At 48.5% G+C, this 26,406-nt stretch overlaps 2 protein-coding genes and 1 long non-coding RNA gene across 4 annotated transcripts; 2 read left to right on the forward strand and 1 right to left on the reverse strand.

Moving 5' to 3' along the window:
• Nucleotides 1-3,241: 3,241 nt before the first annotated feature.
• On the forward strand, nucleotides 3,242-4,484 carry LOC144936060 (uncharacterized). The gene is made up of 3 exons (XR_013637376.1): nucleotides 3,242-3,369; nucleotides 3,777-3,890; nucleotides 4,411-4,484. It is a non-coding gene; the product is annotated as an uncharacterized LOC144936060 (long non-coding RNA).
• Nucleotides 4,485-4,494: 10 nt separating this feature from the next.
• On the forward strand, nucleotides 4,495-8,173 carry CEP44 (centrosomal protein 44). Its single transcript, XM_078863410.1, has 5 exons — nucleotides 4,495-4,590; nucleotides 6,033-6,129; nucleotides 6,618-6,769; nucleotides 7,437-7,492; nucleotides 8,125-8,173. The coding sequence occupies exons 1-5, from the start codon at nucleotides 4,495-4,497 to the stop codon at nucleotides 8,171-8,173; spliced, it is 450 nt and encodes a 149-aa protein (XP_078719536.1).
• Nucleotides 8,174-8,999: 826 nt separating this feature from the next.
• Nucleotides 9,000-25,136, reverse strand: NEIL3 (nei like DNA glycosylase 3). 2 transcript variants are annotated; one of them, XM_078863211.1, is made up of 12 exons: nucleotides 23,622-25,136; nucleotides 21,857-21,996; nucleotides 20,873-21,004; nucleotides 19,818-20,031; nucleotides 18,724-18,798; nucleotides 17,858-18,024; nucleotides 17,076-17,260; nucleotides 15,787-16,010; nucleotides 14,841-14,998; nucleotides 13,065-13,233; nucleotides 12,648-12,834; nucleotides 9,000-11,517 (listed from the first exon to the last, which is right to left on the reverse strand). In XM_078863211.1, exons 1-11 carry the CDS (start codon nucleotides 23,763-23,765, stop codon nucleotides 12,652-12,654), a joined length of 1,791 nt encoding a protein of 596 aa, XP_078719337.1. In that variant the 5' UTR covers nucleotides 23,766-25,136; the 3' UTR covers nucleotides 9,000-11,517; nucleotides 12,648-12,651. The 2 variants fall into 2 exon arrangements, with proteins under 2 accessions (XP_078719337.1, XP_078719336.1); XM_078863210.1 differs by lacking the exon at nucleotides 9,000-11,517 and having other exon boundaries at nucleotides 12,493-12,834.
• Between the last annotated feature and the right edge of the window lie 1,270 nt (nucleotides 25,137-26,406).

Here is a 26,406-nt window from a genome sequence, read left to right on the forward strand (position 1 = left end):
GAGCCAGCATAATAGTAATAATTATCTCGAGTGGAAACGTATGGGTGTTTATTGAAAATATATTTATCGAAATGTGTTCGTGAGAAAGCATTCTGGCACAATGCTCAGGAAAAAGTAGAAAGGGTCATAATTCCAGGGCATCACAGTGGGCATTGCATTGAAATGGCACGATGGTGTATTTCACGTTAGCTTCAGACGTAATCTAGAGTAGAGAATCAAGGGGGTCGCAAAACACATGTAATAAACTAAAACAGATAACGTGAATGAATGCCATAATATGGTAGTCATCAATTTGTAAACTCCCATACTCTTCCGGTCACATCCCAAAAGGGAAGATGTGCATCCCCGAATTATTTTTGTTAATTTAATTTGATTCTATGATTAAAAAAAAAAGCACCGAACACAGCGCATCAATATAAAATCAACAAAGTTTCTTCCAGAAACTTGGAACGGATGTAGGGGTGGGTGGATGGGGGGGATTCGATTTCTGAGATGAGTTTAAACATAACATGAAATAGAGGAAGCAGGAGAGAATTGAATTATAGAGAAACATTAAACAGCATTGGGGATCCCTAAGATCATGAGGTCAGTTGGGATGTAATAAGAGGTGACCAGAGCTCCTCATAGATCAATGATTTTCCCGAATAATGTTAATCAGAGGTTCTACAGATGCCAGTCGAAAGATTTTATATCCGTTTGGATCAAAGACGCGCAGAGTCTTTGTGGTTTTTAATTTGACCCATTCGTGCGTTTTGACGTTTGCCGACGCGGCTGCTGCTGTCGCTCTCGTGGCATGACGTAGGTGCTCAGGGACAGGTTCGAGGTGCGGCCCGTGCTCACTAAGGCACAGTTCCTGCAGCTGGGCTTCGCCGAGCGTAAGATGCAGATGCTGTGCGACATCGGGCAGGCCGTGCGAACCAAGCACAAGGAGCTGACACAGCTCGCCCACAAGGTGAGCGCACGGCAGAGGTTGCAAACGGGTTTTGATTCCTTACCCGTACCTGGCCGCACCAGGGTCGCAATCGGGTACCCGTACCCTACCCGATACCCGGCTACCCGTACCTGGCCGGGTATCGGGTAGGGGACGGGTACCCAATTGCGACCTCTGGGATGAAGCCATGTTGTAGGCGCGGGTGGGTTGATTCTAGGAATTTGAATTGTGAGAAGAGACAAGACGTTGGGAAATGAGTGACAAATGGTTACTCACCAGTGACTCACGGCCTACCCGTACCCGGCCGCACCATGGTCGCAAACGGGTACCCGGCCGGGTACGGTTAGCCGGGTATCGGGTAGGGTACGGGTATCGGGTACCCGGTTGCGACCTCTGGCGCACGGCAGCCCTGCAGCGCCTTCTAGCGGAAGCAATCGTCGACGCCTTTTTAAACCTGTGTCCGCCCACGAGGTTCCTGGGTGGCTCAAAAGAGTGCCGACAATTGGCATCGCTGATGACCCCGGTTTTTCATTCAGATAGGCGCCTGTGATTAAACCAGATTGTCAAATGTAACGAGTTGATGGTGTCAGCTGGGTCGCTGCACTTACCACACAAAAAAAACACATCGCATTTAATTTGGTTCATACGAATAATTTGACTAAACTTGTGCCCCGAGACTTGAACTATTGGCTTGACCATCATGTTAATTATCTGATGTATGCATTATTTAAGTATGTTGGTCGAAAAGGGATTGTCTGGACCGTTAGGGAAGTGCTTGGGGGAAGGTTGACGAGGCGTGCTATGTGGAAAATGCCTGCCTTGTTAACTCGTTCGTATTATGTTTTACTTCACAAAACGCGGGGTAGAGCGACGGCACAGTGGTTAACGCACTGCTCTGTTAACCCAGCGACGTGACATCGATTTCTGGTTACGGCAAGCGTAGGTGGCAAGCGGTATCCGAACCACTTGTAAACCCGCACTGGTCCGTACGGTCCAAACAACCTGCATGACTGAAATGGTGTGGGGGAGGTCTTCATCTCGCAGCAGATTGGCAGAGGATTGTAATCTTTAATCCTGGCGACAATTCAGCGCCCTTTAGTGGTTCTCGTGTTTACGCTTTCGTCAGCTGGCCACCACTGCTGGCGGCGTCTGAACGCTTCGCCGTGTCTCGCTGTGCTCGCAGAAGTGCCCTCCCTCCGCCCGAAAGCCAGCAGCGACCGCAGGCTCACTGGCGGCGGAGGCTGCGGACGGTCAGCTGCCTCCCCAGCGACTCCATCGTGCTCCGTGCGAGCCGTCGTTCAATCACCCGCAGTCTCTGGTGGGGACGCACGGCTCACTCATCGTCGTCATCATCATTTATTATTTATAAAATGCACCTCCCATGCAGTACATCTCAAGGCGCCAGAGCAAAAAGGGTTTTTGAGATGATTGCAAAATACGGAAGGGATCGTAGACCAAATACAACTTGCACAAATAATCCACTACTGTATAGACAATATATGCAGCAAAACGAGAATAAGCAATGTAAAAAAAATGTAGCTGTGCTGAAGACTGGTCTGAGTTATTCATATGCAATCTCAAAAACACTTTACTTAAATTTAATTTAAAATGTATTTATTGTGGGTGAATTCGTAAAAATAAAATAAGTTTCCACTCCGTATTTATATCGGTCCAATATATCCGGGCTTCGAGCGTTGTTGCTGTGAATACACAGAGACGTGAAACGGTTAAAGAATTCTATTAAAATTATATGTGGGCCACTTCATCAGTGAAGTAAAGAAAAATATCGGCTCAATAACATACCTCAAGATGTTTATACGCAACTTATTTCTTTACAAAAATATTGTTCCGAGTTAAACTTGCTGGAGTTTAAAGGTTAATCTGTTTTTGTTCACTTATTTTACCCTGACTTTTGTTTTAAGTCAGCACGCAGACAGTCTCCCTTGCTACGCGCTGTTGAAAAGTTTGACCTCTGCGAAATGTCAGGTTTTACAAGTGCGTGCACGGGAGTCGTGCTGAAGCTTAATTTCAGAAGAAAAAAAAAAGTGTAATTAAGCCACTTGGCGTAGCTCACCACTGAGCAATTACAGCTGGCCAGTGCGCTCGCGGTCATCATAGCCATAACATTTAGTGAGCACAAACTCCGGGCTAAACCCGAGAGCAAAACCGAAGGGCCAGAGGTGACGGTCCGCACGGTACCGAGGCATCTCATTAGCCGTGATGTTTCGCGTCAAGGAGAAATGGTCCCTTGAGGAGAGGCCACCTTGTGCGTGGCGGCGCTGCTCGCCGCACGAATGGTGTTAGCGTGTCGCGTGTGTAATCCGCAGGGCCTGGTTGTGGCGGGCGCAGGAAATGGAGATGTGCCAAGGCCACTGGTGCAGAGGCATTGTGGGCCGCACGGGGAGGCGGCCCGGGGCTCGTGTCCCACGCCGCGCCAGGTAATGTGAGCCGATGTGTTCTTTTTTTAAAGTCCTTTTGGTCGTTTTAGCTTCCCCCCCTCCCCAGTTATATGTACAATTGGGGGAGCGGTGGTGCAGAGATTGGCACACTCTACGCTGTGAACTTTGCGAGCCGAGTTTGTGTGCCAACCGTTTTTAACGTCAGGCGTGGTTCTGCACGTGCACCCGGCTCCCCTTCATCAACTCCCACTGACCGGCCTAGTCAAGTACGGTCAAACAATGCCCATGACCGGCACGTTAAGTCCTTCATCCAGCATTGTATTGACATGCCTTTTTTTGTTTACAGCGTGTTCAGTGTCACCGTATCTGTGTGGCAACTATGCCACTGCTCTACACCGTTTTAACACGATCTAATGAGTAATGCAAATCTTGTTTTTGTTTTATAGGGGGTTCTTCCAGAAGCAGAAGTTTTGCTTGAGTTGCCAAGCCATGCCCCACAAAGCAGTCCAGAAGGAAAGAAAGATGATACCAATGCAACGAATCACCAGCTATTGCAGAAGGTAAGCAGAGCCAATGCAAGGCCGCAGATAGTGAATCTTTGGATCCCGCAAATTTATATCAGGCCGGGATTGAGTTTTTTTTTAATGTGCATTGTCACCTTGTTGGTCTTGCCTGTTTGTCCTCCTTTGAATGGCACTAATTTTGACCTCATCGCTGTGAATCGACCAAGCAGTGGTGTAGCAATCGAGTGTGTTGGGAGATGCAGTTTCAAGAGGGGTCCAGGGTCCAGAGGGGCCTAGGTGCCAGGATACGAAGAGAGGGGAAACTGGGAAAGGAGCCCCATTTAATTCCCTGGGGCGAAAGAAGTTCAACATGCATATGTATGTAGTTCAACTTACAACATAAATACGTATGTAAGTTGAACTTCTTTTGCAATGTGCATAGCCAACCGTGCTAATCGGAGATGCGGGGATGGACGATAAACTAACCAAAAAGCTACAGCACTGTCACATTGTTACGCCGGCTTGCAATCCACCAATTCTGCCCCCATCACGATCGATGACACTGCCCCCCCGACAGATGTCGGAGCTGCGAGCGACGGTGTTGCAACTGCAATCGCAGTACGCCAAGACGTGCGCCCACGTGGCAGCGCTGAGCTTCGCCATGCAGGGCTCAATCCTGGTGGACCGCAGCGAGTGGGAGAACCTGGCGAGCCGCGTGACGCTGCTCGAGAACCAGGCGGTGCTGCTGCTGGCCGGGGTGAGCGCTCGCCAGAGGTCGCAAACGGGTTTTGATTCCTTACCCGTACCCGGCCGCACCAGGGTCGCAAACGGGTACCCGTACCCGGCCGGGTACCCGTACGCTACCCGTACCCTACCCGAAATGAGTGACAAACGGTTACTCACCGGTGACTCACGGCCTACCCGTACCCGGCCGCACCAGGGTCGCAAACGGCTACCCGTACCCGGCGGGGTACGGGTAGCCGGGTATCGGGTAGGGTACGGGTATCGGGTACCCGGTTGCGACCTCTGGCGCTCGCGTACTCTCCACAACGCTCGTGCAAGTCGGTTGCAATTGCTATTTTTTTTAGTTCCGTCACAATGAATTCGTACCAGTCCTTCTATTATGTGTGCAATGAATGATTTTCTCGTTCAGGTCTTAATGAAGGTGTAGTTGAACCCTTTTCTGTTCCAATGACGTACGAGTACGTCATCAGCATCAAACAAGAGACAGTGGAGCGACATTCACTTAAATAAGCAAACACCTATGTATACATAAAATAACTTTTATTAATACTGAGGTGCCCGCAAGGCCATGCGGGAGGGCATGTGGCACAGTTTGCCACCAGCTATCGTAAGGTGCGGGTCGTGTTGCTACAGTTCTCAGCGGTGAGTACAATGTCTTTAAAAACAGCGGCGCTATGGCTTTCTAAATAGAATGAACGCCAACCGCTTGCGCGGTCCGAGATTCAGTGGTGAACGGGACCCACCCTGCAACTTGCAGTTGCATCGCTGAGATCCCCAGTTTTTCACGTGGCTCGCTCCGAAGCCACGTGGAGCGGTGAAGGCTTGCCGACAAGTCAACACTGAGTTGTTGTGGATTGACATTCGCGTGACCAGCAGACGCAACGACTGCACCGCTCTCCATTCGAACTTGATGAGTTTTGTCAGGCGGGTGTGTTGCTTATTTAAGTGAACGTCGCTCCGCTGTCTCTTGCTGTTGCTGGAGGGCGGCCACTACTGCCAGCCGCCCAGTAGCATCGTTGTTGAGTCTCCTCCACAGAGCTACAGCTGTAGAAGCACGGAACTTGCTCATATGTGCAGACCCATAGGCACGCAAGTATACACTATGACTTAAAAACATCATAAATCAGCGCGCTGCACGTGTATGCACCAGGGTGTTCTGGGCGTCGTTCGTTCTGTGTCGTTGCTGAATTTAGACCAAATCCGTCACAATTGAGTCCTCGCTGGGGACCTGGCGTTGATGAATAATGTTGAGAAACACAATAACAAAAAAATAATAAGAACCATCACTCACGAGAGCAATGACATCTTTATGAAATGGTAACTCCCAGGCTGCCAAAGCCCCAAGCCAGAGCTGCTAAGTGGTGTTGCTGGTTGCGGTGGTCGTTGTTTTTTCGCTGCGAGGATGGGCCGACTGTGCTACCCTTGATGACTCTCTCCCCTGTCCTCACTCTTCAGCCGCGCGGCGCATCACGTGGTGATGCATCACGTGGCAGTGCATCAAGCAGTGGCGACGCACCTGGGACTGCCCGGGTGTCCGAGCTCTTCTCTGCAGGTGCCTTTTTTTTTACACACAAATGTAGGAATAAAGTGAAGACAACTTGAAACGCACGTAGAATGTGTCCTTTCCATACAACTATAATTACCATATAGTTGGATTTGTGATTAAAGGAAAAAAACAAAACGGTTTTGAAAATCAGCATCGGAACGAGAGTGCTTTCGTACTGTTGCGATAATTAGTTTCACATGTTCATATGGGAGTTTGGTAAAAACGGGCCCTTGGTAAAGAGGTTACTGAACCCTCGCAAGGAGCGGTTTGTTTTTGCGTTGCCGACAACGAAACCGACCCGAGAGCCCGACGCAAACTCTTGACGATCGTGTCCATAAAGCACCCTTACTCCGTCCTCCTCTCCGGGAAGTTATTTCTTTATTTTCTTGGCCTTCTCCGCGCTTGGCATGTCGCCAAGCCCGACGCGGGGGCCAAACCTACCGGGAAGGCTTGTGAGAACGCCTTGCCGTCGTGGGATACACGTTTTCCGGCAGGGCTCGAAGACCGTGGGTCCCCCGTGCCGCCTGGCGCTGGGCCCGCGTCCGTCCTGGCGGAGCCGTCCACGTCCCTGTGTCCCGTGGAGGGACTCGCGCCCACTCAGGGCAGCGGGGAACAGCGGGACCCGCTCCGCAAAAGCAATGACCAGGTGGGCAGATAGACATGCCGCTGCTCTGTGATCTCCGATCACGAGTTTTAATTTTGGTCGAGTTTTAGAGTGCCGTGGTGGCGAGATGTTAACTACCTCGCCCGGTATACAGGAGGTCGTGGGTTCGATTCCGACCCCAACGCCTGTATATTTGGAGTTTGCGTGTTCTCCCTGTGGTTGCGTGGATTTTTCTCTGGTTTTTCCCTCCATTTAGGAACATTTAGAGTAATTGTCTGCTATAAATTTCCACACGATAAGCCACTTAATTGGGCTATCATTTGTGGCCAGGTCGCTTCTGGAAAAAAAGCTATATGGCTCAGTAGGCCTTAAAGCTTAGTTTTAGTTTAGTTCGTTCGATTCATCCATATTTGTGTTTCTCCATTTTCCCCAAGAGTATGTCTGTCGCTGTTGCAATGTTATGCCCAATGGTATGTCCAATTGTATAATGAAGTTACCATACTGTAAAATGAAGCTGGTGGGATAATCGATACACATTTAAATGCAACAGAGATGTGAGAGAACGTCTGATGAATGACTCAGACTGAAATGTGTTGATTGGTGCCGATTGTATTCGTGAATAAGAAGAAAGATACGAAGTTATTGAGTAGAAATAAATGCGCATCTTTAGTAACCATTGTTAAGTTAATTAAGTGTTGTATGTTTGCAGATACTTTCAATGTCGTTGGAAAAAGCAAAACCACAAGTGGAGCGCTTGGAAAGAATGTACGTAGAGACAAACCTTGACACAGTCTGTTCATGATAATTGTTTTTTTACCCTTCTACCTGGTAACAAAACTGACACCTTTTTTACAAGGAGTCATGTTTGCATAGACCACAATACCTGCAGTCATAATGCAAACAAAAAACATAACTCTGATAATGTGCACTGTCCTCGAAGTTCATTGGCCCACACCCGAGACAGCTTTCCTTAGAGCCTAGTCTCACATGGGTTGGACCAGATGACGCCAAAAGGCACACAACTCAAAGACAATGCACCATCAGAGTATGAGAGCTCGGGGTAAGCATTTACACCATTGGAACCTCATTTACCAGTAAAAAACATGATAATAGTTTTTTTACCCTTCTATCTGGCAACATTATCAGTGTTATGTTTTTTGTTAGCATTATGACTGCAGGTATTGTGGTCTATGCAAACATGACTCCTTGTAAAAAAAGGTGTCAGTTTTGTTGCCAGATAGAAGGGTAAAAAAAACAATTATATTTTTTACTGGCAAATGAGGTTCCAGTGGTGTAAACAGTCTGTTCAAATGTTTGCCGCGCTTCCTGCAAAGCAAGTCGGTATGTTTGTGACACGTGACGGAGAGTGGTCGTATGGTTGTGTGGTGTCTGAGCAGGCTGGAGGAGACGAGGATGATGCTGAAATCCGGGACTTTTGGAGTCTGAGGCTTGTACCTCGATATCGAGGAAGCCACCATCACCCACTCTTCTACGACAGCAGAATAGCGCTGCTTTTATCAGAGCCTTCCGCGAGGCTTGTCCCTCCATCGACACCATTATCATCATCGGCCACGGTCAATGCACTGGTGGATGAAAGTCTCGCCAAGCCATCGCCATCTCTATCACGATCCTATGATGTAACAATTAATCTCGTGTCGGCACGTGAGTTGATTTCATTGACATCCGTTCACGTCAAATGTTGGCAGGTGCGTGACACTTTAACCACAACCAGAGGGATAACATCGCCATCGCTCCAGGAGAGAAGACAGCGCTACGGTATATGTAACTTGGATAATCACTGTTTGAAAACACCAGCGAGCCAACTGCTGTGCTGGAGCAAGCGCAGCCAAAGACGGGAAATTGCCCTATCCCTAATGGCTTCCTCACTGTGGCCTCTAGCTGCACCCAAGTCTAGCGGCACAGCTGTACCACAGGAGGGGTCCCTCCGGTCTCCTGAGCGACGGGCCCGTCGCACGTTCTCATCAAACCTCCCCGGAGGAATGCGTGGGAATTTACGGGGTTGTTTTGGAACCCCCCACTCCTCCCCCGAGTTTGACATTTAAGAAAATAAGTCATTTGTTTTTGGTGTCCCAGGTCTGAATCTTGTGTGATTCTACAATTAGTTGTGATTGGCTGGCTTCTCACCTTGCTTCTTTAGCCAAAACCCCATTTTCTGTACGCAAAGGGAATTTCACAATTGGAAAAACAAACCTAACTTGCCCGTCACTCCTCCCATCTCTCTAGAATGCCAAAAGTAAAACTGTCTGTAATTTTCCTTTAAAAATAAATGGGACTTCTATAAAAAAAAAACAGCACATGATCCAAGAAGCTTTACTGGGTTGACTGGGAAACAAAATTAATTATCAATATTTTTGGTGATGAGAAGTAAACTAAACAAACATATTTTAAAAAATCTCTTTTCTACTGACGTCTTCATTCTTCGTGTTATTTTAAGCAGCTTTTCCTCATGGAAAGACTTTATACTAAGCCCCCATCTCCTGGAGATAGAGGTGGGTGGAAAACGTTTTACAATGTGTAAAGAGACTTTAAATAAACGGTTTTATTTAATGCACGTCTTGGTTTTACACACACACACAAAGTAAGCTATCACATTTAAATGGATTGACACGCTGGATGCTGCCGTGGTGTAATGGTCAGCACACTGAACTTGCAACCACCAAGAGGTCACTGGTTCGATCTCCCGACGTAGCAGCTGAAACAATGAGCCAATTTCTTAAATCCACCTTTCTCCACACAGCAATATAAATGGGTACACCACAGCCAATGTGGTGGGGTAAAGTGTGGATATTCTCACCTCTTCCAAGAAGTTTTGCCTGCGTGAAAGAATGGGTCTAAGTATCCACAAAAGGGGCTTTCTAGAGCTTTCTATTGTAAGCGCTTCCACCAACAGTGGCATGAGCAAATAATTACAGGGCTGCGCTTTTACCATAATTTATGATGCTGTGGTTTAATAATGCCCCGTGCGTCCAACTGGGAGAAAAATAATCGGTCGCATGAGCTCCAAATTTGCACCGACCGCAGGGAAACTGCGCACAGGATGCGTCAGCATTCTCTATCAATGGGAGCCAATTGCAATTGGAACATTTTTCTCAGATTGCAAACGTTCAGGAAAACCTCCATTACGGAATGTAAAACAAGAGGCATGAGTGCGCGCCGTGGCTGGGTGTACAAATTTAGTTTGCCGTGGGCATCGGATGTAATATGGCAGGATCGAGCATCAAAAGTGAGTTCATAACTCATTCTCCAAGAGGCAGATCGTATAAACAGCACGTCTAACAGTGACAGCGTAGAGTCAAGCGGGTATTACAAAAAGCAACTCGAAAGAATAAAACACGGCTCTATAGTGCTGCCGCAGGCAACACTGAGCAATGCCAGACAACACAACTTTGCTCAAAATAAAACAAATGGGCCGATTAGACTGCTCACTTCAAATTAGCCTTGCATCGCGGTGCTTGACACTCCCCAGGGCTTCAAGGTGACTGCGTCTTTAGGAATGTACCATTCATCAGGGGATCTGTTAGTTGGGAAGGAGGGTGGCGGTGTTACCCGAGATGCGGTGGATTTTCATAAAAACTGGGAGTCCATTTGTAACCGAGCTGCACTCGTGTATCCATCATCCCAACTGGTCTTTTCAGTCCTTACATTTTGTACTGTCAGCAGGGGGCAGTGCAGTCAAATCCATTGTACTATACCGCAGGTAAATCCTCACTAAACGAGTGAACGCAACGCATTTTCGCTCTTACGCCATTCATTCGCGAACACGTTTCGCACAACACTGAACGTGCGCCATAATAATGGCATCTGACTGCGTACATACATCGTATCTGGGCAAACTTTTATCGTTGCATTATTTATGAGGATATTTTCACTTAACGCAGAACTTTTCGGGAATGCATCTACCGCGTTAAACGACGACTTGCCGTGCTACGCACCGTCTACACTATCCACCGTCGTAAACCCGCACTGACCAGAGTGGTGAAGCGTGGTCAAATACTGTACTCAAGATTATAATACGCTTCGGAGAGTAAGACGCATCCCACATGTGTGCCTGGTGTCTAGACAATTCTGGACAAGCACACTGGATTAAAAGGCACACACCCAAACATGTAAAATACAGGATGGAAAACAAAGTACGCCCTGTACTCCGTATAACACGGTAACCCTCACGAGCTCCACGGCACAGGGAAGCCCCCGTCCGGCAGTGAATTGATAACACGACTGTGCATGTATATATAAAAAAATGTTTGTCTAGGTAAGGCCCACTGAGCGAAATATAGCTCTTTTTCAGAAACGACCTGACCACATTATATCTCGACGAAGGGGCTTATGTGGACATTTATAGTAGCCGAATACTCTAAACGCATGTTACTACATGTGGCAGGGAAAAACTGGAAGTCCCGGAGAAAAATCGACGCAACCACAGAGAGAACATGCAAACTCCAAATCTACAGGCGTCGGGGTTGAGATCGAAACCACGACCTTCTGAGGTTGTGAGCATCTCGCCACCGTGGTGCCCTATGCCAGGTAATTCTGGACTGTTCTTTGGTTCTTTTCGGTTAAGTCACGTCTAAAAATAAAATAATAAATTAAAATAACATATTACGACGTTTCGATTGCAACACAAGCAATCATCATCAGGTATAAAAGAAATAGCAACAAAAATCTAACTAGAAAACTATAGACAGACATACAAGCAGACAGACATCACAACGGCACACAGAGAGAGGACAAATCGGCACAAAGAGAGGGGGTCGTTTCTGTGACGGTCCCTTAAATATAGAGAGGGGGGGCGGGGACGGAGAGAGGGAGGGGGCAGAGAGAATTAGCATATCAATGAGTGTACGGCAACGTACTGCTGTTGCAAGTAAGATGACAATGTGGAACGGGCACGCAAAATTGAAAACGGGCATGCAAAATTGAAAATTAGGAGACAGGCACACGAAAATTAAATAACCTAGCAAAATATCGAAATGTGATGTAATACAACACAGAGAGTCGGTTAACACACAATTAACGCATAGCCTGGTTGATTACGTGTTTCAAAATTTGCTAAGTTAGAATTTTAAGTGTGAAAATTCCAAAGAGAGGACACAGGCAGAGAGAACAAATAGCCAGAAAGAAAAAGGATAAGCTTAAAACTTCCCCGTAGAAGTGGTTCAATCTTAATTTAGGAGCTTTCGTGACTGCAGGAATTATTCTTTGTTTTTTTTCGGTTAAGTCACGTCTAAAAATAAAATAATAAATTAAAATAACATATTACGACGTTTCGATTGCAACACAAGCAATCATCATCAGGTATAAAAGAAATAGCAACAAAAATCTAACTAGAAAACTATAGACAGACATACAAGCAGACAGACATAATTGTGTGTTAACCGACTCTCTGTGTTGTATTACATCACATTTCGATATTTTGCTAGGTTATTTAATTTTCGTGTGCCTGTCTCCTAATTTTCAATTTTGCGTGCCCGTTTTCAATTTTGCGTGCCCGTTCCACATTGTCATCTTACTTGCAACAGCAGTACGTTGCCGTACACTCATTGATATGCTAATTCTCTCTGCCCCCTCCCTCTCTCCGTCCCCGCCCCCCCTCTCTATATTTAAGGGACCGTCACAGAAACGACCCCCTCTCTTTGTGCCGATTTGTCCTCTCTCTGTGTGCCGTTGTGATGTCTGTCTGCTTGTATGTCTGTCTATAGTTTTCTAGTTAGATTTTTGTTGCTATTTCTTTTATACCTGATGATGATTGCTTGTGTTGCAATCGAAACGTCGTAATATGTTATTTTAATTTATTATTTTATTTTTAGACGTGACTTAACCGAAAAGAACCAAAGAATAATTCCTGCAGTCACGAAAGCTCCTAAATTAAGATTAAATTCTGGACTGCTCGGAGACAAACCCTTTCAGCAGCCGGGCAAGGTGTGTACGCCAGGTGCCCCGTCCGCCCACTGGAAGAATGCGCATTGGCGGTCGCGCCCCTGCGCGCAGGCGTAGAAGTTGCGTCCGTTGTTGGGGCCCAGCTTGAGGACGGTGCGCATGACGCAGCGCAGGCCGTGATCGCACTCTGGGAAGTGCAGGTCGGCCCACTGCACAAAGACAAAGATCACCCATATAGTGTTAATGTACATTTGGGGCAAGTGCTGTTAGCACCATTGAAGCCCAGAATGGCACACGAGGGGGTGAGTGGCCCTACAGACACATAACCACACACACACAGATCACACCACCAGCAACCCCCATTAAAGACGACGGCGAGGTGGGGCTGTCAGCGGCGGAGCGCGAGATCTCCCGCAGCTCAGGACCAGAAGTGGCTCACCTCAAAGTGCTGGCACTGCTGCTTCTGCGGGAGGGCGCAGGCGTGGAAGTGCCGGCCCCTGTTGGGCCCGGCTTTCTGCACGACGCGCAGCGCGCATGGGCGGTCGTGGCCCCTGCAGCGTGCCACGGTGCCATCGCACGCCGCTGCCCCGCTCGCATCGGGGATTTCACTGCCAGGAAAACGCACGGTGGCTTAGAATTGATGCTCTCGAAAGGCGAAAGGTACAACCCTCAAATAGCTTGCTCACGCCCCAGGTGCCGGAAGCGCCCTCCACTGTAAGGAGCTACGGGGTATTTTGGCCTATTCAATGCTGGAGCCATGGTGGCAAGATGTTAACTACCTCGCCTGGTAAACAGGAGGTAGTGGGTTCAATCCTGACCCTGACGCCTGTTGTATATATGGAGTTTGTATGTTCTCTCCGTGGTCGTGTGGATTTTTCTCCGGGTCCTCCGGCTTTTCCCTCCACATTTAGAAACAGCGTTTAGAGTATTTGGCTGCTAGAAATTTCCACATGATAAGCCACTTCATTGAGCTATAATTCGTGGCCAGATCGCTTCTGAAAAAGCGATATAGCTCAGTGGGCCTTACCTGGTAAAATAAGATAGTTTTACTTTGTAAGAGGTGAGAGTACCTATACTTTAACCCTCCACTCATATATATATACACATCAGTTCTCCAATATGATTTGGATCGCATTGTGTGTTGATTGGTGACGACATCTGACTTTTTGCTCAATGACCTGGCAGCTTTTTCAGCAACCGAATTCACGGTTGTGATGTACAGCACAACGGCATGACACCTCTGTAGTTATATAGTTTAAAAAAATCTGTGCTAACTCTGGTTGGGGAAATGTAATCCTTCCTGAAAGTTGAATGCAACTTTCAAATGCCCTTCGCTGGTAATCACACACTAACACACATTTCAGTTACTTCTGTAATTATCAAGAGTCGGTGACCTGACTGACCGAGCACTCTAAAATTAGAAACGGCGGTGTTGCCAACGTCAAAAACATTCCCCTCTGCATTACCCGATTAGTGCGGCTAAGATCCTAGCTGCGCGGACAAATATGGCGCGAGCCGTTTCTCCTCGTGTGATCATGGTTTGGAACAGGGGCGGTTTCTTCATTAGGGCGATTGGGCGACGCACCACAAATGTGTGAAAGGGACTTTTTCAATCACATTAACAATCTCATTCAACCACAGAGCTATGCTAGCCGTTACTGTGCCTCTGGATATAGTCCAATCAGCATCATGTCACGTTCTGTGGAGTACCGCCTCTTTTTGGGCGATTTCACTCCGGCTGAGAATCGCCCCGTGTGGTCCCATAGACTTACATTCAAAGATGTTTTTTTCGAAGGGCGGGCGCTGCAATGCATTCTCTATGGCTTTCGGGAGGGCTCGCACTAACGTGCTTACGTCATCATACGTAAGCACGTTTCAGTCAACAAAATTATTTGTCGCCACCTAGTGGAATCTTTAATAAAAGAAACTGAGTGGATTGTAATAATAGTGAGTATAGAAACAAACAAGATGTATTGTAAGAGTCACTTTATTTTTCATTAATATTAAAGAAGTGAAGTTGCCTTTACATGCTTAAGCTGTTAATTTATCCATTGCATGGGTGGACCTTATCAATCATCCAGACATTTGCCCCCCCTGAGAGATTTTGCAGGAGCCGCCACTGGTTTGGAACGAAACCCATTTTCATGCTGCGGGTTCCGGATGTAGGTGCAGGATCATGTGTTTAAATGCGGTCGATTTCACAGGCTTAACGTACCCGGAATTTTGGCCGCGATTCTTGGGTGTCCTGTCCATAAAGTCGGGCTTGAATCTCTTAAATGCTTGGGAGGCATGGAATGGAGCAACCGGTCCGGGTGTGCGTGGGGCTGTTTTCAGAGGGCTTCTGGAATTTGCACCTTCATTCCAGCTCACCGCCTGTGCACAGAACAAATCACTCCTGGGTTCGGGCTCTGTTGATATGATGTATGTAATTCGTTTCACTGAACGCTCTTTAGCGGTGAATGGAGAATTGTTTAACGATCGTCAACTATGGTCGGAAGCGATGACTCTATGACTCCATCTGTAAGGGTGGGTGGTACAAACAACTCTTGAATGATAACCAATATGAACAGCACTTTAATATTAAGTTGTGTTGCTATTATGGACCTACCAGATTGAAAACCGAGCATATTAATCAAATTCAAGAGGCACAAACCAGAGCTAAAAGGATTTTTTTTTTAAATAGACGAATTTTAACCTGACAGCTGCCTTCCAACTTCCATCCTGCTCACAGTGGCGAGATGTTAACTGCCGTGCCTGGTATGGAGGAGCTCGTGGGCTCAATCCCGACCCCGACGCCTGCTGTATATTTGGAGTTTCAATGTTCTCCGGGTCCTCAGTTTTTTTCCCTCCTCCACATTTAGAATCAACGTGCGTTCAGAGAACTTGGCTGCTATACATTTGCACGTGATAAGCCACTTCGTTCAGCTATCATGTGGGGCCCATTCTGAAAAAATAGCTATACAGCTCAGTGGGCCTTCCCTGGTAAAATAAAAAGTTTCGTTTCTATAAAATAGTTCAGTTTAATACTTACGAAGACAAACACGCTGGAAAGCGCTAAATAATCCACGAATTTTTGCATGAAATTTTACGCACTTGGTTTAGTTTTGAGTCTACCTTCTGGAGGTGATGGGAAGCTTCGATTGCCCCGCAGAACTCTTTACCTGGCCCGAGTCCGACGAGCCCCCTGCCCCAAACGGGGCATCCCGCGCGGGAGGGCCAGGGGGCAACCCAGGAGAGGTGATGATGAGCGTGGCCGTGCCAAACGCCGTGCGTCGGTTGACTTTGGTCACCACACACGGCCGTGGGAAGGCGTTGCACGGGTACAGCATGAGACGGTCGTCATGCAGCGTGGAGCAGTGCTCCGTGCAGTCTGCCTGAGGCTCCGCTGCACAGGAACAGTAATACGTTCTCATCGTTAAATGAGAACTCAAAAGCAACCAACCCAAAAAAAATGTCTGCGTGCTTTTCTGCTCAAACGAGCACAAGGTGGTGAACATCGCCTGTGAATATGGCCATAGGTAAACTACGGTCGACTTCCCACGAGCTCCAGGTGTAAAATAAGTGAGAATAAATCATGAATCATCGATCGGTTTACAACGTGCGTATGTTCTTCGAAGTATTTACTTAGCAATACGGGAGCCAACGCATGTGGCTGTCAGGGATCTTTCTTACCAAAGCATGCCACATACTTGCATTAGACTTATCAGGTTTGCAGAACTGCAAGTGGTCCTTTTAGCTCTAGTTTTGGTCTCCCAAGTATTGGTTAATTCTTCGATCAATTTGGACAGTTTTCCTCTGGGCCATGTCCCTAATAGCAACGCAACTTTGGATAATTGTTGCGCGCGTTATCGTATCCGCTTGTTATAGACAGATGGACACACAGAGCCGACGATAGTTCGCTTTTAACCTTCGTTGGAAAGCTGCAACAAACGTTCAAACTTGACGTTCAAAGATTCGGCACAAGAGGCTGAAAACTAAAAAATTCACCCGTAAAAACAAAGTTTTCACTATAAATCCTTTATATGCGTGGCGGCTAGAGTCCTCTCGTCCTCTGGCTTGAGATGGCTGCCACCTATGGGTCAGATGATTGCCTGGCAGCATTAAGCAATTAGTAATTAAATATAAAAAAAAAATTCCTAAAAATTGTAAAATTTAGCACATTTTTTTTCACGAAAATTAATTGTCATGCACAACGAGTCTGTGTGGAAAATGTCAGCTCGATTGGATCACGGGAAGTGGGTTAAAAAACGACCGAAAGATTTGCACGGTCGTAAGCGCGCAAGCAAGCAAGCAAGCGAACTTAATATAAAGGATTTAAATAAAAAACAACCGAAAGATTTGCACGGTCGTAAGCGCGCAAGCAAGCAAGCAAGCGAGCGAACTTAATATAAAGGATTTAAAAACCACAAAGTGTTCGTGAGCAAAGGGCCACGGTGGAGTGACGACGCACGGGGAGGTCGCTGGGTGAGGCAGGCGTCGCAAGCCGTGTCGCAGCCGCGGTTGATGAGCGTGCAGGCGGCGCAGGCCCACTCCTCCTCAGCTCGCGACGCAACGTCCTGCCTGCCGACCTCGGTGGTGTCCGGCCTGCCTCCTTGCACCCAGGCCAGAAGGCTGTTGTTTCTGTGCTGCAGTTTGCTGTTTAGGGGGAAACATCGGGAGTTTACAGCAGAGTTCTTCAACTAGACCGTCGCATACCGAAACCAGCGTGCGTTTGACAACTCGTTAATTACACTCGTCACACTTTTTCTGGCATAATGTATTCCAACGGTTTTAAAGTAATTTTGGGGTGCTGATTCCAAATCTGGCATCAGTTTTTCTCTATCACATCAGGTTTTTGAGGATATCAAATATTGCATTTTCAATAAAAACTGCAGAAGAAAAATATTAAATAAATGTGGATATCTACATAAAATAATATTATAAACACACTATCCTAAAAATACAGCACCATATTTTAACACAAAAGCAGTCACTGACTCGCAACAACTTGCAATCATAAGTGACAGAGTTATTTCTGGTAAAATCAATGAAAATGGGGTATGCCGATAGCATAAAAATGAGATGTGATAGAGCAAATCTGAGATCAGATTTGGAATCAGCACCCTGAAATTAGTCTAAAACAGCTGCAAAAGTCCAGGCCAGAAAAAAAAGTTTTTTTTCTTTGTTGACCAGTGTTATCGAAGTGACGGTGACGACACCTCGCTGGGGTTTGAAACTGGGGACCCTCGCTACCTGGGGTCGACGTGCCGTGGATCCTCGTGCTGGCAGCGTGGGCAGAAGTACGTCATGCGCCCATTCTCCCCGAGCCGGCACACGACCACGCGGGTCCGGCACTGCCCACACGCGCTGCGTTTGTACACCCTGCAGTGCTTCTGCAGCGCCGCGCCCGTCTTCCGGCACTGGGTAACAGAAGCGAATCGTCAATATCGGCAGTGGGGAATCTTCACCGGCCCACGACTTCATTACGTATGCCCCACAAACTGTGTTTATTACGGCCCGTAGCTTAATTTTGTACTGCTCACGAATTCATTTCGTACGACCCTCGACTTAATTTTATACTGCCAATGACTTCATTCACGTGGCCTGTGGAGTTCACTTCTAACAGCCTGCGAACTTCGCTTCGCAGGGCTTATGGCATTCACTTGACATGGCTCGCTAATTAAATTAACATGGTCCGCCCTGACCAGCTTGGTAAAGTATGGTTATACTACCCCAATGACTTATCGGGTGGGAAACCCTTTCATGCAACAGCGGCTTGATGAAGGGCTCAAAATTATTCACGTGTTGTTATTATCGTTGTTACGTACAAAAAACCAGGGGTCGGCAACCAAAATAACAAGATAATTTTTTTTCGTATTCGGTATAAAAAACACTGAATATTTCAGAGCTGCAATGCACTGTGGGTGAATCCGAGACGGTGGCGTTCCTTAGTAAATAACGGTTACAAAGCAGTCACTTAAAGAGCCGCATGCGGCTTCGGAGCCACAGGTTGTCGACCCCCTGATATAAGCTATCCATAGGTGTGCAGTCGGTATGATGAGTGAGTGCTGGCTTTGGTGAATCGGTGATTTGTTTGTTGCTTGCCACCAGGACCCCACCTGATAGAAAAGCAGAGAGAAATCCCTGGTCATTTTCACGAGGTGTTTGATCTGCTCCAAGCTCAGTTGGCTCACCTGAAAAACAAGAACATCACAAAAGCAACAAAGAGAGTATTAATGGTCAAGTGAAGCCACGGTTGACATCAGTGACGAGTGATATCTAAATCCGTTCTGGACACCTAGTTTCTCCAAACCTGCATGACTGACCAGTGTGGTGAAGTATGGTCAAACAAATTTGCATGACCAATATGGCATGGGCAGGCGTTCACACAGGAGTGGATTAGCTATAGACTGAACTTTGTTTTAAGACTATAAAAACCAAATAAAATAAAAGTAAGCTTACTGTTTAAAAACACCAACAGTATGTGTTTGCACAAAGGCAATTCCACTCATGAGTTGCCAGAATAAATGGCAAAGCACCATCATTCTCGACTAAGTGTAAGTGTGTTTTGATTAGACTCCAGGCATTCACAGTATAGGAGTCTTTAGTTTTTCTCCAGGAACAATTTCCAGGCAAGATGGACTAAGGTTTAAGAATAGGAGACATTAAAGAAGCAGGCATCATTTCGCACATTCTATGGCGGCAATATGCTAAATATTCAAAATGTTCTCACATTATGCCACCAATCTCGAATTCGTGGAAGTTCAAAAAGTGGAGTCCAGGGCTTCATTGTTTCCAGGGTCTGGCGGCGTCAGTGTCCCAGAAAATATCTCTGCACCCGGCACATCACGTCCAGTATACAACTCGCTATGGCTCCTCTACCACCTAATCGAGTCTGTCAGTGACCCAGAAAATATTCGGTGAGAAATACTGCCCCCTTCATGCCAACCCACTCATGGATTCAATAATTAAATTATTGAGCTGCCATCTCGTGGCCTCCGCCGCCGCCACCATAGCCTCAAGGATACACCACCTGGTGTTACCAGATAACCTCACGTTGACCTACCAACTAGCCTCAAAACCTGCTTAGCTTTCTCCGGTGCTCTTAAATGCCACCACTGTGGCATGTGCGCCTTAAAAAAAAAACTGTTGAGAAATGCCCAACAAGAAGCGGCGGCGACGCCAAAGGCTTCTGTGCGCCGCCTGTTCACACCGTAATGGCTGGGTGGAGACCGCTGTCCAGGAGCCCCTCGTTCTTGATGATGTTGCCGACGCCGGGCAGCAGCGCCTGATCGAGCAGCACGTCGCACAGCATGCGGCCCGCGTGGGCCCCCAGTTCCGTGCAGGCCCTCTCCACGTCGAACCGTGACGAGCACACGTCCAGGTCTCCCCGCGCCCGTACGCGCTCGCGACACGCTTCGGCGGACCTACGGTTTCGCGCAAAGGCAACGGTCCCAGGGTTCTACAGACTGGGCTGCTGCGGGGAAAGTGCCTGTTCACGAGTGCCTCTGGGGCCTCTACAAATCCCTGTTTTTTTTCCAAATTCCAGACAATTAAAAATGCCACTGCCAGACTTCTCACCCGCATCCGTAACCAAGATCACGTCACCCCAATACTCCGATCCCAGATCAATTTTAAGATCGCACCCAACGCCTTCAAGATTCTCCATGAACTTGTACCGCCTACCTCTCATCTCACTCTATTCCGCTCCACTCACTCTTCCACCTCTTCCTTCTCATCTCACTATACTCCCCTCCACGCACTCTCCTACCTCTCCCCTCTCATCTCACTCTACTCCCCTCCACGCAATCTCCTACCTCTCCCCTCTCATCTCACTCTACTCCCCCCCACGCACTCTCCTACCTCTCCCCTCTCATCTCACTCTACTCCCCTCCACGTACTCTCCGACCTCTCCCCTCTCATCTCACTCTACTCCCCTTCACGCACTCTCCTACCTCTCCCCTCTCATCTCACTACTCCCCTTCACGCACTCTCTTTGCCTCTCCCCTCTCATCTCACTCTACTCCCCTCCACGTACTCTTCTACCTCTCTGATCTCATCTCACTCTACTCCCCTTCACGCACTCTCCTATCTCTCCCCGATAAATCTCCCTCTGCCCGCCTCCATGCACCCTCCGCTCCAGCAGCCATCCTTGACTCGTCGCTCAGAAGTGAACGCGCCCTCTACTGCCCACCGTCTTTAGCAGCGTCAGCACATGCAGGGCAGCCCTTTCGTCAGTCCCCCGTAGGACGAGGTCTGCGTCAGCACCTGACATCAAAGGTGGAGTCGTAGAAGACGATGCGGTCGCTGCTGAGGACGACTTCCAGGGCGGGTGGACGCTGAGTCTGGCCGTCGGCTCCAGGGTTGATTCTCATGGAACCATTCATGCCGAAGTGCACCCTGTGTGGGAGAGCGCCAAGTTGAACGAACACTGCAGTGTGTGTGAGATCTAATCGTAAGCACAGCTAGTTCATCTGTCAATCATCTCAGTCAACTCAACAACCTTGGTCTGTCCTGTAACCTCCTGCCAGCGAACCTTCCACACTTGACGTAGCATCAAAGTGCACCTTGCCTGGCACAAGCGCCGTGGTGACGTCACCGGCACTTACGGTGGCTGTTATTGCTGTTCTGCTACTGCACTGGTACTTACAGCAGAGGCTTTATAGTAATACTGTACAGTGAGTTGGCAAAAATCAAGCATGTGCATAGATTATGTAAAGAACATTACTGGAGGTACACTACCGAGAAACACCACAATGTGTATTCCAAGCGAAATTATGAAAGGCAGTTTGGTATTAAAATTATTCAAATTGAGAGCACATTTCAATTCATGTATACTAACTGCTATGACATAATGGATCAGAAACATGAAACATTGACAAAAGAATACATCAAATAATGCACGTTTCATTGTACCATCTCCCCACGCAATTTATTTAATAATTCACACAATCTATTTATGTAATGTCTCCTCTCAAAAAACACAAATTTTTGGACCGTGAGCTTTTATAGGTTAGCTTTTTTTTCTCTCTCCAGGAAACGACCTCAACCCACCTGCCACTCCCGACTAGGCCCAAGGTGTAGTCGGTCCCCTGGGTGGCAGGAAGATTTTTGGAGGCTCAGTGCAAAATTCCAAACGAGGGCCCCCCCCCCCCCCCTTGGCCCTTTCTGAGGTCTCCTCAGTCCCGAGGCCATGGGCAAACTGCCCCACCTGCCCCCCACCACTATCGCTGCAGCCCTGGCAGTGCCTACCGTAGTGCGCTCTCTTTGAAGTAGAGGAACAGCTCCTTGCCCAGGGTCTCCACGCCCGTGTACTGTTGCCCCGTGAGGCTTGAGAGCTGCCCGGCTGGGCACCACCCTCCCGCTGCGCCCTGCGCGGCCTCCTTGCACGGCTGAGAAAGAGACACGGGGAGAATTGGGAGCAGAGTTCGTGTTTGGCTTTCGAGTGCGAACGAACGTCACTGTTCAGTGTAAAGGTGCAGTAATGCAGCTATAGTGTGTACAGGTGGTGCAACTGCACCGGAGTCCAGGTGTCGGACTACGAAGAGCTGAGCAGGCCGGGGGGCAGAACTGGATAGGAGGCCCTCATTTCACGGGTTTTCATCTCGCCACGGTGGTGAAATGTTAACTCCCTCGCCTGATATGCAGGAGGTAGTGGGTTCGATCCCGACCCTGACGTCTGTATATTTGGAGTTTGCACGTCTCTCTCCCTGGGTCCTCCGGTTTGTCCCTCCACATTTAGAATCAACATGAGTTTTGGAGTATTTGCCTGCAATGAATTTCCACATGATGATAAACCACTTCGTTTGCGTGATCATTTGTGGCCAGGTCGCTTCTGAAAAGAGCAATATATCTCAGTGGCTCTTACCTGGTAAAATTAAAAATATTTTTTTTTTAGTTTACTTCCACTAGGTGCCCATACCAACCACGCCACGTCATTGAGGAGGTTAAGAGGTATTGGAGAAAGCTAAGCAGGTTTCAGCCTGGTGAATACTCGTTTGCTTGACTGCCTGGTTATACCAGACAGTCTAGGCTTGGCCTACGTTGTGTGGCCAAGTAAATCGGATGGTGGCACGTGACTGCAGTAGCCGCAGTGCATTATCGAGAGGTGTGAACTGGATGCGTTGTGCCGGGCTGTGAATCGAAAACACTGCAATGCATGAGGATGAGTTCAGTGGCCGGATTAAGGTTCTTGTAGGCCCAAGGCACTCGCTTGATTGTGTGAAAAACACCATTTGAAAATGTAAATTTTGCAATTTAAAGAAATCTCGAAAAGTTAATCTCCGGTGTTAATTTCGCTCACCTTATGAAAAAAACGATTGACATTGACACGACTCTACCTCTTAGTATATATTATTTGCCTATCCTTACTATACAAATATATTTATTCAAGAAGATACCTTGGTTAAACATGTTTTTGTTAATCATACATACAAACAAAACACATGGTCAAAGTGCGCCTTTTGGCGTCATCTGGTCCAACACCATGTGAGACTAGGCTCTAAGGAAAGCTGTCTCGGGTGTGGACCAATCAATTTCAAGAACAGTGCAAACATTATCAGAGTTGTGTTTTTTGTTTGCATTCCGACCGCAAGTATTGTGGTCAATGCAAACATGACTCCTTGTAAAAAAGGTGTCAGTCTTGTTGACAGATAAAAGGGTAAAAAAACAATTATCATATTTTGTTACTGACAAATGAGGTTCCAATAGTGTAAATGCTTATCCCGAGCTCTCATACTCTGATGGTTCATTGTCCTTGAGTTGTGCGCCTCTTGGCGTCATCTGGTCCAACACCATGTGAGACGAGGCTCTAAGAAAAGCTGTCTCGGGTGTGGACCAATCAATTTCAAGGACAGTGCATACATTATCAGAGTTATGTTTTTTGTTTGCATTCCGATCGCAGGTATTGTGGTCAAAAAGGTGTCAGTCTTGTTGACAAATAAAAGGGTAAAAAAACAATTATCACGTGGTCAAAGTGTTTGTTCTCGTCGGCCCTGGATGAGTTGTAGGAACTCACGCGTTGCTGCTGCTGCTGGTGGTGCTGGTGGTGCTGGACTGCAACTCCAGATGCCGCTGTCCTCGTGCTCAGCACCGTCTGGGAGACGCGAACCCTGACCCTGATCCTCTCTCCGTTCAGCGTGCACCCAGGACCCTCCACCATGGCGATTCAACAACAGCAGCAGCAGCAGCCACCGCTAATCTTGCACAGGGCTGTTGAAGAGCGCTAGTGGCACGAGCAGGGGTGACCACTAGCCGTAGCAGCTACCACCATCCACACAATGATCACGTTCTGGTAGTAGCAGAGGATCTTTTAGCAGGAGCACTATCTCTTAGCAGGAGCACTATCTCTTAGCAGTAGCTACCACCACCTTATTCTGCAGTCTATAAGATTCTATAAGGAATACTGTCAGGAGCAGCCACCCTCTGTGAGCTACAGCATCCCACTAGCAGCAGCAGCAGCTACTATCAACACTGCAGTGTGATTGCATTATGCGCAAAAGCACGATTTATGTTGAACTTCTTTCGCACCGTACGTAGCCAACCGTGCACAACGGAGGTGCGGGGTGGGGGGAAATGACCAAACTAAACGCACGAAGCAGTTCTAAGTGAAAACGAGTTCAATAAATGAGCGCTATAACGGCAAGATTCGCCAACATCCCTAGCAGTGGTTAGGGAGAAGACGGCTCACGCTCCTGAACCACTACAGACTCCACCTCACCCTGTGTCCTGGCAGTAGCAGCAGCAGCAGCAGCAAGGAGCCCACACGACATTGACAGCCAACAACCCTGACGAGGCCACGGGATTGATGCTGGCAGCGGCTACCCCACACAGCTCACGGCAGCAGGCAACTGCGTCTCAGCAGCAGCAGCAGCGAGCGGGAAAGTTGCTAAACGCAGGCGGCTTCAGCGATCATTCAGTGGCCGGGAACATTTGCAGAAGTAGCAGCAGCATCAGCAACATCAGCAGCAGCATCAGCAAGCAGCTGCGGTTTGCAAGGGCCGAGAACAGAGACGACAGCTGGAGCGGCAACACCTCTCGCTAGCAAACATCAACAACCGCAGCGGAATAAGCTGCTGAGCAGCGAGTTGGGGGAGGAACGAGGAGGAGCGGTGGCGCTGGGGTTGGGTCCACGTGGCTGCTGCTGCTGCTGTTCTATCGACAGAGGCCCATGGACTAGGGGTGGGCTGCCAGAGGGGGCTCGAGTGAGAGTAGCGAGGACGACGAGGAAGAGGAGGGCACACGGGTGAGCGAGAGAGTGAGCGAGAGGTGGGGGGTTTTACTTTTACATAAAGCTAAGTTTAAAAAAAAAACAACGAAATGATGAACGAAGCAAAGCAAAGTGCCGAATACACCGAGCATCTTCTTGTTTCCACTGATCGTAAAAAAGAGAGCGGAAAAAAAAGGATGGCACACGGGGAGGCAAATGGGCGACTGCGAGGGGAGAAGGTAACGACTGTGAGGCTAGAGGAGAGAGTGGAGAGGGGAGAAACTGCGAGGGAAACGACTGAGGGGTGAGGGCAGAAAGTGTAGCGACTGTGAGGGGTGAGGGGAGCGACTGAGAAGGTAACGACTGAGAGGGTAACGACTGTGAGGGTAACGACTGAGTGGAGAGGAGAGAGAGGGGAGGGAGGGTAACGACTGTGAGAGGTGAGGGGAGCGACTGAGGAGAAGGTAACGACTGAGAGGGTAACGACTGTGAATGGAGAGGAGAGAGAGGGGAGGGAGGGTAACGACTGTGAGAGGTGAGGGGAGCGACTGAGGAGAGGGTAACGACTGAGAGGGGAGAGGAGAGAATGGAGAAGGTAACGACTGCGAGTGGAGAGGAGAGAATGGAGAAGGTAACGACTGTGAGGATAGAGGGGTTAGAGAGAGAAGAGAGAAGGTAACGACTGTGAGTGGAAAGGAGAGAATGGAGAAGGTAACGACTGCGAGTGGAGAGCGGTGAGAGTGGAGAAGGTAACGACTGAGAGTGGAGAGCGACTGAGAGTGGAGAGCGGTGAGAGTGGAGAGCGACTGAGAGGGGTGAGAGGAGAGAGAGGAGAGTGCCTTCCCACGGCCAAGTCCCACGTCACACTCGAGGTCTTCAAATTGAACGTTTTCCACAACGGAGGCAAAGAGCAGATGTCCTTCACCCAACACGACAGTTGCAAGTGCGGGTGCAGGCCCTGCTCGGGACCGCTGGAGTCATGAGGCTCGGACCAGCAGACATGGCCACAAAGACAGGGCTGCAATCGCTCCGGGTGGCTGCCCGGATCCTGGCCGAAGCCAAGGGGGCCTTCTCAGCGGCAGCAGGGAAAACGCCCCCCATCGGCGTTGGGGATGACGAGGCCCCTCTCGGTCCCCCCTCCACCGGAGCTCTCCGTCGTGCCGCTGCATCGCCAATGCCGACAAGCGAAGGCGGATCACAACCTGTGCCGGCTGGAAGACCTACCAGAGGTGGCCTTCGCAAATGTAAAGAGGAAGGTGCTCTACTCCTACATGGTCCGGTTTCACCAACAGGACACCCTGAGGAACCACAAAGACCATGCCTGGAGGAAAGCCCTGCCCTGCATCTCTCCGGAGAGGCCTCGCTGGAGGCAACTCTACTCCAGCCCGACGTACAACCGCATCGGCGACCTCAGCTGGAGCATCGCCCATGGCACCGTCACCACCAACGCCTCCCTGGCGCGCTTCACCGACACGTCCCCGGAGTGCCGGTTCTGCGGTAAAGTGGAGACGGTGGCGCACCAATACGTGGAGTGCAAGAGCCTGGACTCGCTGTTCAAGGTCCTGAGAAACATCCTCCTAAAGTTCAGCCTCCA

This window comes from Lampetra fluviatilis, chromosome 15, assembly GCF_964198595.1.
Source record: "Lampetra fluviatilis chromosome 15, kcLamFluv1.1, whole genome shotgun sequence".
NCBI lineage: Eukaryota > Metazoa > Chordata > Hyperoartia > Petromyzontiformes > Petromyzontidae > Lampetra > Lampetra fluviatilis.